General features: G+C 34.1%; 1 protein-coding gene across 9 annotated transcripts in view; it reads right to left on the bottom strand.

The window, feature by feature from the left end:
* Positions 1-12,845, bottom strand: part of Ezh2 (enhancer of zeste 2 polycomb repressive complex 2 subunit) — a 79,925-nt gene that overhangs the window by 29,515 nt on the left and 37,565 nt on the right. For 7 of the 9 annotated variants that reach the window (XM_071611216.1, XM_034637000.2, XM_027943431.3 and 4 more), the window contains exon 4: positions 1,242-1,358. In XM_071611216.1, the coding sequence (XP_071467317.1) occupies positions 1,242-1,358 (117 nt within the window). Of the gene's footprint in view, positions 1-1,241; positions 1,359-4,274; positions 4,454-12,845 lie in introns of all 9 variants that reach the window. The other 2 variants (XM_071611226.1, XM_071611242.1) reach the window with 2 other exon arrangements.

Below are 12,845 nucleotides of genomic sequence, written 5' to 3'. Positions count from 1 at the left end.
ATGCCCTGCTCCAAAACACATCCTAACCATAATAAACAGAAAGTGCCTAATTTGTTTTGGTCACTGACCAAAAAAACCTAGAGATGATACATAAATAATATTTCCTGACAACTTTAAATGTTATATTCTTTAAGAATTTCAGTCTGTGAAAATGTGAAACTTCCTAGAAGGTCTTAGCCAGTCTGACTTCCTTTCCAACATTCCACATTCCACCTATAGACACAAAATTCTCAAACCAAAGGTTTTTTTTTTTTTTAATAAAGTCTTAAACACATAAATTTATTCAACTACAGAAGACTGACTGAAGTTTACATTTAACCATCTACCATAAGAAGTATAGAGGAAAAAAAGTCACTAAAGATGTTAAAAATGTTTCTTTTTGAAAACCTCTAGTAAACAATTCTCTAAAGCAGGCTAAGAACCCCCTCCCTCAACATTTTATCAGCTTTCTCACTTTCTATATCAAGGGAATAGTAAAGCCATGCATTTTATTTAACAAGTCAATGTACACTTTAATTTTTTTGTTTCCCTCCATTATTTTACCCTATAAAAAATTTTATACCAACATTTTATCACCAAAGATAATAGGCTAGGATTATCTATGGAAACATGTTTGCACTTGTTTTCTAGTCCTGAGAACAGGACACATCCTAGTGTATATTATCACTTATTAACATGCTCTTAAAATTGTTTTAAATAAAAGTTCTCAATAAAAATGAAAAGCCAGACTAAGATTCTAGAATACTAACTGGCTTCTTCTATAAGTTTCACCTTGTAAATGGCTTAATCATGGGTATAGTTTTTGCTTAAAACTCTTCTTATGGAGAATACAGGAAAAGAGCAATACAGCAAAAGCTTAAAAAATTATATTCATTAATTTTTAAAAATCATTCCAAGGGCCTTTTTTTTTTTTTTTTTTTTTTTTTGATACCAGGAATTGAACTCAGGGGCACTCAACCACTGAGCCACATCCCCAGCCCTATTTTTGTATTTTATTTAGAGACAGGGTCTCACTGAGTTGCTTAATGCCTCTCCATTGCTGAGGCTGGCTTTGAATTTGTGATCCTCCTATCTCAGCCCAGCTGCTGGGATTACAGGCGTGCATCACCACACCCGGCTGCAAGTGCTATCATTTTGATAAACTTTTACTGTCTTGGTTCACCATGACAAAAAAAATATATATGTTTACTTATTTAAAATAAGTTATTATCAAATAAGCAGAAAATATATTACTTACATACCATAAAATTCTGCTGTAAGGGAGACCAAGAATACATTATGGGTACTGAAGCAACGGCATTCAGGGTCTTTAATGGGATGACTTGTGTCGGAAAATCCAAGTCACTGGTCACGGAACACTAAAACAGAAAAAAATAATTCACTCTGAAGAGTAAAAGGACAACCTTAAGCTACAGCCATCACATCGTAAAGAGCTGGGGCCTAGTTGAATAATTTTGAAAAGAAAATTCTTTACCTCAGACAGCAAAACTCATGAAACCCAAAAAGGATCCTCTCTTTTCTCTTTATTAATTAAAAAAAAAAAAAAAAGATTCTTCAGATTTTGCAAATTTTCAAAACTCTTTCATCCTTCTCATACTTACCAGTAAGAATCAAAAACTACTTTTGTTAACCTCAGCAATCTGACCGATCGTTTCACACTTTCACTATAATTTCTTAGCTCATGCTTACATCCCAACCACATATAGAAAAAGTAATATATATGCCAAATATACACTTAAATCTTAAGAAAAACACTTGTTACATTAACCTGTATCTTTAGCTTCCCTTTTAAGAAACCAAGTGTCATTTGCTCATATTATCAGATGATACACAAATATTAAGAGTAACAGATTCAATCACAACAAAGTGGATTCAAATCAATTCTGCAAAACTGTAATCTCTAGCATCTTTTGTATGCTAGGCACTATTTTGAACACATTACATGCCTCATCATATTTAGTCCTTTTTGTAACACTGTAGGATGGGTACTAGTCTTAGCCCGTTTTACAGGTGAGAAAACTGAGGTAAAGAAAGGATAAAGTAACTTGCCCCAGGTCATCAGAGCTATAATTTGAACCCCAAAAGTCTGACTCTGGAGACCCTGCTCCTTACCCTGACAATACTGCCAGGATATGATGTTTAAGTGCACCTGGCCTAGTCCCTTGAAATACCGTATTTCATACAATCTATGATGATACTGACTTCAAAGACACCATTTTTCTTTCATCAACCAAAAAAAAGGGGGGGGGGGGGCACTGAAGTATGACATAATGCTTCCTTCATTGCAGTGATTCTAAGAAGCATGCTAGTTAAAGATGTCCAAATTTTGGTATCTTTGAGTCCATGAATTATGTTAAAAATTTGTGCCAAAATAATCACAGCACTTTTTACTGTCTAGGAATCAGCTTTTCTTAAAAAACAATACTATTACCCAATTATCAGGCCTCCAAGGCCTTCTCAAAAATATTGCGGCCATATATTTATAATCTACAATCAATGAAAGCAGAGCAGAAAAAAATTGAACAAAATAAAACCAAAAAAAAATCATATACACACATACATATCCAATGTTTAATTTTTTTATTTAAGGTGTCTTAAAAACAGCAGGTCTATAACTGGTGAGATCAAAGAAGAAATCTTTTGGCATGCACATGTGGTCCTCAGCACTGCATCAGGTTAAAGGGACAATCTTGCAATTATTACAGTCACTGCAGCACAAAAATAATCTCTTCCTTAGTGGAAGTGAAAGTTTAAGGATAGAGTAGTTAGGAAGAACTGTCAGTGATTAATCCATAAATTCAATTTCCAAAAAGGCAAAGATAGTAATACTAGAAAGCTTGTAGTTTAAGTAAACCAGTAAGATTCCAGAAAACACAATCTTTCTCCTTCCTGCTATTTGGCCTCTGATACAATCCTTCATCTATCCATCCAATAATCCAATAATAACAGCAATTAACATTTATTGAGCCCATACTATGTTGTAGGCACTGTGCTAAGTGCTTATGTACATGATCTTCATTATTCCTCATTACAACTTTATGATGTAGATAGTTTTAGTACCACAACTCCATGAATGAGGAGACAGGCTGAGAGACGTTAAATAATTTGGCTAGTCAGAAACAGTAAATTACAAAACCAGGATTAAAAACTAAGTCTGACTGCAATATCCAAGAGCTAGTTACTATGCTGTAGTTCTTGCTCTTGAGAAAGTTCATAGGGCAAAATCATAATAGACCTGCAGGATCTGCTATATAAAGTAGAAATACCACAACATGACAGGGGCATCTCCTCCACCAACTTCTTCACATTCCTTATTACTATCAAGTCTTGTTTCCTTCCTTCTACTTCAATGGGTTAATCTGAAGGTAAGGGGTAGTGATAATTACTATTTTTTTCATCTGTTAGACAGGAGGGATCTTTGCTTCATTTATGTCTGAAAGCACAGACTGTGACTACATCCAACCCCTACCTCTTTCACACTCCCACTACCCATCAATTCAATTCTGAGTCATACAAGAGTCATCAAGGGACAGAAAATAAATTATCAGAGGGCAAAAGCAGCTAAGGCAAAGTGTCATTTACCTCTCTATCTTAAAACAACACTCAGCACAGTGTCTCCAAAAAGAAGTAGGCACTCAAAAAATGTTTCTGGAATCAACAGACTACATTTGCTGATTCTCCCTAATGGAGACGTCAACTTCAATTTGTTTAAAGCTAAGAGAGCACCTGTGTGGACAACTGATGGTCAGCCCTGCCTCATCAGCTCTGCAGCATTCCTGAACCTCTCCCACTCTTCAACTATTAACCACACCCCTCTCTCATTTATGAAATAATACTCAAATGCAGCAGTATTTGCTGGTAAAACAAGTTTGGGAATTCTTATTTATTGACTTACAGGAAAATTACTCAAAACTCCTAGTTACTTACCAGCAACTTTTATTTTCTTTGAAAATGTATCATCCTTGACAGTATATGTAATTCATTCTCATATTGTTTGTAGTAGTGAGAAGAACTTTGACATCACAGGCTTCCACCACATTTTACCTGCTCAGAGTCATGTATCCTGGACTCAGGAAGTCACCAGGAGACCTATATCAGCAAATTAAATTCTCTAATTCTAGTTCGGACTTGAGGGTCACACAGGGAAGTTATTACAGATTATTTTTCAACAATGGTAAAGAAAGGAAAAAATTAATTATCAAGGATGCTACATTTTCAGAGAAACGCAGCTTACTGGTAAGTAACCAGGTTCCTCTGAGGATGGATAGACTTACATCAACCAGCTGGTACAATAGGCGGCTGTGTGGCTGGACCATTAGGAGCTGGAGAGGGAAGTCAAGCCAAAAATAGTAGTTGTAGGAGTACACAACCAAACTGAGACTCTTGGCAGAAGGCTGGTTCCAAGTAAAAACTGTGTTATGGAAAATCGTAGAGGGAAGAGCAGGTGAATGGCCTGCAGGGAAGGGAAAGAAATTAACACACCCTACTATGTGCCGAGCACTGTGCCAGAGACTTTACCAAAGTTAAAAAACTTCTTTAAAATTTACAACTATTCTGTGAGGTAGATATGAGTCCCCATTTTAGGGCAGGACATCCCAAAGGACAATAGCTATAAGCCATTCTTCCTCTGAATAATCTTTAACATGAGTGGGGTTCAGTTCAACGTTCATAAAGTAGGGGAGAGCTAAGATCCATTTAATTCATGCCAGAAACACAATGAACAATTGCCACTGTCTAACATACTTCAGCTTTTCTATGTGAGAAAAATGAGGAAAGTGCAGGAAGGTTATCACCCCAGGAGAGAAAGGGTCAGGAGAGCATCAGCTGCCATCCACTCTGGAGAAAAGCTGAAGATGACTTCTAAAACTACCTTGTACTCTGTCTTCATGATTTGAGGAAAGAAAAGAATACACCCAGGTTTTAAATTAACTAGTCTTTCTGGTAAAAATGGATAGTACATAATTTAAATTCAGACTACTTTTAGGTGAAGAAGTACTGAAGAAAAAAACCAGAAAGAGATAAATATTAGTCCAGATAAAGAAACGCAACAATAAAAGTGAGTTTATAATGAGCTTTAGGAAGCAAAAGAGAAAGGTGACTAAAGGAGATATTCTTGAAATAAAAAAAAAATGAGTGGCTCAGACAGGAAAGGAGCAGAAATAAAAGTGGCAAGAAAAAACCCTGTTAGGGTCTTGACAAAGACGTATTTAATGAAAGCAATTAATCAGAGGTGGTAGAAGTTAAAGAATAGAGTGATTCGTTTCAGATTTTAAGTTATTTCAGGTTTTGCTGTTAAGTAGCTATATAATAGAGCCATTCCAAATTGGGAGAACCACATCTACCAGGCAACATAAGGCTGCTGGCTTCTGAGTTGCTTTTGTGTTAGTTTTTACACCTTTTCTTGGAGGGGACACAGGTAGCATTTAACACAGAACATCAGAAATACAATTTCCGGAAGTTTAACCCTTGACACTCTTCCTTGCATCTTAGCTTCAGAAGCCTACATCTAAATCTAGATCTAAGTTAAAATCAAGGCAGTCTGGGTCTGATGGGGAATTCTAGGAGAAATCATTCCCTCATTATTTACAACTCTGCTGAAAATTTTAGATTTGCTAAAACATTGGAGACAGGAAGAAGAGCAATAGTCATAGGACATAAACTGGTAAAACTATAAAACACTCAAAAAAAGGAAAATTCATGAAACAGGAAATCAGAGCCATGTTCACCCTGGGCAAACTCAAGCATCTAATTCACGAAGGCCCTGTGAACAGAAAATATAATTTCTGTCACTGAAAATAAAAGGAAACAAAAACTAAGAAATGGACATAATATTAGAATCCATGATTTCCATAAGTTGTAGAGCAAACATCATTTCAAAGTCTTGCTTAAATGAAGAAAAGCAGAGGTACCAGCGAAAAATGAATAGGCAAGAATTGTCACAGCCATAGGCTGAGAGCCACCTTCACATCCTTGCATAGAAGATCCCCAGTCAAGCTGCTTCTGCTGCTCTTCACAAATTATAACTACCCTCAACTGTTCACTGAATAGCCAACAAGGATACTGAAATGACTGGACAGCTGAACAGAAAGATTATCCTCCCTCACTCTTTTTTTTTTTTAAACATTATTATTTTTTTCTTTTTTGCAGTTGTAGATGGACAGTATTTCTTTCATTTATTTTTATGTGGTGCTAAGGATCAAACCCAGTGCCTCACACTTGCTAGGTAAGCGCTCTGCCACTGAGCTACAGCCCCAGCCCCTCCCTCAGTCTTTATGCCAAAAGAAATTCCTAATGGGTTAAATGATACTAGAAACAAAAATGAAAACAGAAAACTAAAAGACATGGGTAAAGGGCTGGGGTTGTAGTTCAGTGGTAGAGCACTTGCCTCACATGCATGAGGCACTGGGTTTGATCCTCAGCACCACATAAAAATAAATAAAATAAAGATATTGTGTCCATCTACAACTAAAAAAAAAATTTAAAAAGAAATGGGTAACCTGTAACCTTGAAGTTGAGAAAGTCTTTTTATTTTTTCCTAAGTCCTTAAGAAACAAAAATCAATATGGGGAAAAAAAACTGTATAACCAAATATACCAGAAATAGTATAAAAATAGAAAAAAGATCTGCAAAAATATAAAATGCTAGTATTTCCAATAAAAGCCTTATATCATTTTAAAAGGCCAAACCTAACTTAAAAAGATTAAACACCAAATAACCAATTCACAAAAGAAATATAACAAGCAGATACTCAACTAAACTATAACACAATTTTTTTACCTCAGACTGACATAAGACTAATAATATTTTGTGTGGGGAATATAGATAAACAGACATTTCCACAAACAGCTGATGGGGCTACAATGTACAACTTTTGTGGGAGCATTTGGTATTATCTATTAAGATTTTAAATATTCATATTGTTTCAAAAACCTAAATGGTCATCAATTAAGAATAGGGCAATAATTATGGTATATCCATTGTTCAAACATGTTTTTTTGGGTATTTTTGTTTGTTACAATTCTGGGGATCAAACCCAGGGACTCACGTTTGCCAGTGTAAGTTAAGTGCTCTACCACTATATTCCTAGCCCTCTCTCTATATTTTTTTAAGCAGAATGAGGTCTGGACAGAGATTGTAAAGTGATGGCCCAGAATGACAGATATGTTTTATATGGCCAGTAATTTTCTTTTAAATAAAACACACTTGAACATACATGCAAGTATAATACAGAAAAGGCTGAAAGAATAAACACCAAAGGGTCGTTGGACTATGGAAACATTTGCCTTTGGTTTTATATATTTCTGTGTTATTTGAATTTTTACAATAATCACTTCACAATGACCTCTTTTAATGAGAGAAGAAAAATAAAACTTTCAAACAAGTTTCATTAACCCAACAGATATTTCAATTAGCTAGTATAAAACTGCCACATCAGCTGCCAGGGTGACTGGCTAAATCTGCATAAACCTCTCAAAATATTACCCAAATAATATTCTTTTATAAAACCTACAAAGATGATAAAGCAGAATCCTAAGCAACAAATTTAAGCCAATTCACATTACGCAGTTAAATTACAACAAAAATTATAGGTCTAATAATTTTTTTATTTATTCAAAGAATAAAATAATTTTTAACATTCCAGATTAGTCAAGCATTATCTTTTGGTTTTTGTTTGTTCTATTTTTTAAACAGTTGTCAAAATCTGTATTTGGGAAAGAGACAAGATCTCTATAATAGCCAATTTAACAACCATTTTAAAACACAAACTATAAAAGCAGTATCCTAGAAGAAAAACTGTATATTATAAGCACTTCTGCTGCTTTATTAGTTACACAAAAGATAAGCATTATAAAAATTTTGTTTTTAAAAATTTATATATATAATCTTGTTTAAAATATAAACTCAATCAAAATGATGCACACATTTAATATATGCAGATTATAATATAAACTCAAATGTTATAAATGACCTTCCCTTTTTTTTAATCGAATCCTTTGAAAAACAATAAAATGCTTACATTAGTTTCTTTATCAAAAAGGGGGGGGGGGGCGCGCAGCCCCTTTATGTGATCATTTAAGAAATGTTGCATCCATTTCATCCTAAAGAGAGCCAGAAAGCAAACAAATGTTGCAACAATTTAGAAGCTGCACTGGTAGAAAGGACCACAGAGCTAACACAAGACTCCCTTCCCCAAGTGAATATTCAGAAAGGCAAGCAGCCACTAAAAAAAACTTAAGAGACCAGTTTCTGGAGGAAAACAAAAACAAAAATGAACAGATGTGTCCAGACTGAAAATAAACAGACACTTGAGAGAACCACCTATTTCAAAGATATAAGAAAAAATGACTACGGGCTCCCTACCATATTTGTCAAAAGACTCATAATAATCTAAACCTACAGGTTACATAATCCTGAAATTTATAAAATAAAGCAAGCGTGTTACTGTACTAAAAGTTAAGAATGTTTTTGAGGGCTGAGGATGTAGCTCTGGGTAGAGCACTTGGGGTAGGGAGTTGAGTAAAAAACACTAAATTATATGTTGGATACCCTAGGAGTTTTCTTCTTCTAAATAGTAACTAAATTTCTGTTTACAATTAACTGAGGAAAGTGCAGTACCAAGTCCATAAATAATCCAATATTGTTTACATGCAGTTTTCTTCTTCTTCAACAAAATAAGTACAAATTGCCACATTCTATTATTTTAATAAAATCACTTACACATACTTACACATTCTATTATTTTGATAAAACTCGCTCCAAAAAAGAAATCATTTACCAATATCATGTGATAAACAATGAACTTATAATCACTTCAGATATTACCAGGAAGAGTAAATACATAATTTTTTCTGAAATTTTTTAAGTTATTCATGAGTACTAGGATCATTGTGTCTATCTGATGCTGCCTCTACATTAGACACTTTGAAAAGCCCCAAGTTTAAATACACACCAAAATTCTCATTCTTTAAATTAGTAAATAAAACAGAACTCTTTTTTTTAGATATTTTTTAGACATTAATGGACCTTTATTTTTTATTCATTTATTCATATGCGGTGCTGAGAATCAAACCCAGTGCCTCACACACACTAGGCAAGTGCTCTACCACTGAGCCACAACCCCAGCCCAAGACAGATTTCCCCTGGAAATATAAAAAAAATAATGGTAAGATATTTTTATTAAATTACTAATCATACTATTTGCCCAGAAGACAGGTATTATCTGAGCAAGCTTCTTTTTCATAGCAGAAAGAATTTTTACATTAAAAAAAAAAAATCAATGAAGGAAAAAGTATCTTGTGATTTTTACCATGCAATGGACAAAAGCAGTAGTACAAAAAAATGTATTAATGACAACTTCAAGAATAATTCCTATACAGTTTCTTCACTAAAAACCACAAAAAGAGACAGATTGACTATAAGGAAAAGACTTATAGAATACCGTTTTTATTACTGCTTGATAAGACAAAAGCAATGACAACCATCTACAAATAATATTTTGATAAACAGCCACATATTATGGCAAAGGTGCACATCCCTTGGGCTTCAAATGGGGAATGCTGTGGATTTCACATGTTTGGATTAACAATACTTAGCCTTCCCTATTAGGAAAGTCTCTGAAAATAGACTCACTTTTATTTTTCTCCTCTTGCTTGACCTAGAGTTCATACTCCAGCATTTTAAATGTATAAAGGCAATCTATAAATAGATGGAGATGCTCTAATCAAAGAAAAGCAGATATACTCTCATCTGAAAAGACAAGAGGTTGGACTATAACATCTATATGCATTACTTAATAACATTTTGAAGCTAGATGCTCCTTAAAAAGATTAACTGAAGAACAAAGGAAAAACAGTCACTGTCTTCCCAAAGTCAGAAGTATTGTTTTTATAAAGGAACATATTCTGAATTAAAATTTCTGTGGACAATGCTACTTAAGTTTTATAATCTCAGTAACAAAAATAAAGTACCCCAAAATATCTTAGAACACAATAAAGACAAGCTCCCTAGGTTCAACTGCAGAGCGTCTGGATCTGAAATTACCATCTACATTAGTCACTTCATTAGGTCAGAAAATAAATTCTTGTGAGACATTCTTTACAAAAATTTAGAGAAAATAATTTCAAAACTCACTATATCTACTTATACAACTTTAGAAAGGAGAAAAGCACAAGAAGGCTGCTTGACTGAAGCACTGAAAAAGTAAAAATTGCTGTTGATATGTCATGCTGCAAGGATTTAAACTGAAGACGTCAGCACTTACATATAATTGGCTTATAAAAGTAAGCAATTAATTAAAGCAATGCCATAATGGCACTTCAAATGCGGGATGCTATAGACTTCACATGTTTGGATCAATACTGCAGTCTGAAATTCTACCTAGTCTATACCCACAAGGAAAGTCTCTGCAAAACAGGCTCACTTTTATTTTCTCCTCTTACTTGAACTACTTCATCCTCCAACTTTAAAGGCAACCGATATATAGATGAAGATGCTCAAACCAAAAAAATATAATAATCAGGGATATATTCTTATCTGAAAAGTTAGAAGGTTAAACCATAACGTCATTAAAGTTCTTTTCAGTCCTAAACTTCATGATTTCTTGAGATAACACCAATAAGCTTATCACAAACTGAATAAACTTTCTGCTTTCAAAAGTCAGTGATGATGTTTTTATAAGGGAACAAAAAATGAATTATTTGAAGTAGAATCAGCTAGGAAGAGTGATTCAAAAAATGAGTGACCCTAATCAGGACAGAGTTCTATGCAATAAAAAATGAATTCTGAAAGCTAGAGACTATTTTCTTCTTTTCTCCCATTTTATGAAAACGTTTTTTCCTCAACTTTTGTGGGGGTACTTATGGAAATACCAAGTTAGATAACAATTTTGTTTTACTAAAATCCTGATCTCTTCTCACAATATATCATACACTCAAACACCCAAAAATTAGGTGTCCTTACATTTAATGACTTACCTCCATTTGACAAAAAAGCAAAAATTCAGCTAATAAATATGCTCTTGAATAAACCATACTCAAATTTAATGCCAAAAACTTTATTAAGAGCAATTCAAGTTGCACATAAATAAGGTACTCTACTATTCCTTAATGTGTACTCTTCTGGGCCCCCTTTAGATCATCAAAGCAAACCAAGTGATTTCTTCACTCCTCTAAGGCTGTTTCCTCCCCTATGGGAAAAAGTATAACATAGCTACCATGAAGATTAATTGAGGTAATATAAAAAGGATCCAGCACAGTACTACAAATCACTATTACTGTTAACTTTTATTGTAAATCTAAGTTGGGCTTTTTGTAGCATTTTGAGATTTGTAATGGGTAGCAAAAAAAAAAAGTTGGGCGTTGTAATCCCAGTAACTTGGAAAGCTAAGGCAGGAAGATGCAAGTTTGAGGACAGCCTCAGCAACTTAGTGACACTGTCAGCAACCCCATTAGACCCTGTCTCAAAACAAACAAAGAAGGAAGAGGGATATAGCTCGGTGGTAAAGTGCCTCAGGGTTCAATCGCCAGTACCTACCAATGATAATAAGTATTTCATGTAATTTTATTTTACTTCTACACAATTCTAAGACTCCTTCCTCAAAAAAAAAAATGAGGAAAACATGAGGTTTGTTTTTCCTTCACCTCAAAATTTCCAAAAGATTACCAGACAAAACTTTCAAAAGAATTACTTGAGGGCTAGGACTGTAGTCCAATGGTAGAATACTTGCCTAGCATGTGAAGGGCCTTAGATTCAATCCCTAGCACCACATAAACACAAAACAAAACAAAACAATCCAATTACTGGAAAGCCCTGTATTCATTCACTCTGAGAATGTTTGCAGGGGCACAGAAAAGTCCCTTTCACCCTTGGAATATTAATAAAACATTTATTTCTAATATCTAGGCTCTAACTTATACCAAATAATGGGAAAGGTGTCAAAATAACATATACATTTATATAACTGTGAGTCAGGATTTATAAATTGTAACCTAAAAAAATGTGTAAGTGACTAAGAACCACACCAAGTCATGTGTCACCATCAAGACCAGCATAACATCACCAAATTGTCATTAGGATCTCATATGTAGCTATTGGGATTATCAGAGTCTTAGAAGCCTGTATATCACACAACTTTGACAAGTCTCATATAGCAGCAAATTATCACTTTTAACAATGTTATATTGAAAAAATGGTTACTCACAAAAAAATTAATTTGTAAGAAATTTCATTGTTTAAATGTTTCCCATGTTTAGGCATGCAGATAAACAACCTACTAAAAAGTATAATCTTAATTCCAAATCACTCTCTCCCCTCTTTCTGCTTCAGCTTCCATTTAACTATCCTATGTCATCTCTTTCTACATACACAAGTACTTAAATAGAATCACCTAAACCAGAACTTACTGATCAGTTCTATCCCATTCAGGCTTCTACCATTTTCTTCTCATCTTGCTGCAAGTGTGTTTTAATAGGATATTTAATTACAGATTATACCATTGATTTATTGTCTTTCTTTGAAAATAGGAAACTGGTTATCTACCTCTATAGAAAAGGATATTCCAAGCTCTCGACATTGAATTTAAAAATTCTTATAGAAAGCCTTACTATTTGAATAAGAGATATAATAAAAAGTTTTCTTAATCCATGAATATGAAAGAAACATTTTTTGTCACATGGCTAATTCACATTTAAGGGGGGGTAGGGAGGAAGACAACTGTGAGTCAGGAAGCCTTGCTCTGGATACTGATCTGATGGGGACATTAACATATTCAATTTAAAAGCCATTTTTTTAAATCAACAGTCTTAATAAAATCAGGAATGTATCTACCAACAGAGTATATTCTAAAC

The sequence above is a fragment of the Marmota flaviventris genome, chromosome 1 (genome assembly GCF_047511675.1).
Source record: "Marmota flaviventris isolate mMarFla1 chromosome 1, mMarFla1.hap1, whole genome shotgun sequence".
Classification (NCBI taxonomy): Eukaryota; Metazoa; Chordata; class Mammalia; order Rodentia; family Sciuridae; genus Marmota; species Marmota flaviventris.
The sequence above is the reverse complement of the archived record's forward strand: the minus strand, read 5'-3'. Positions and strand labels throughout refer to the sequence as shown.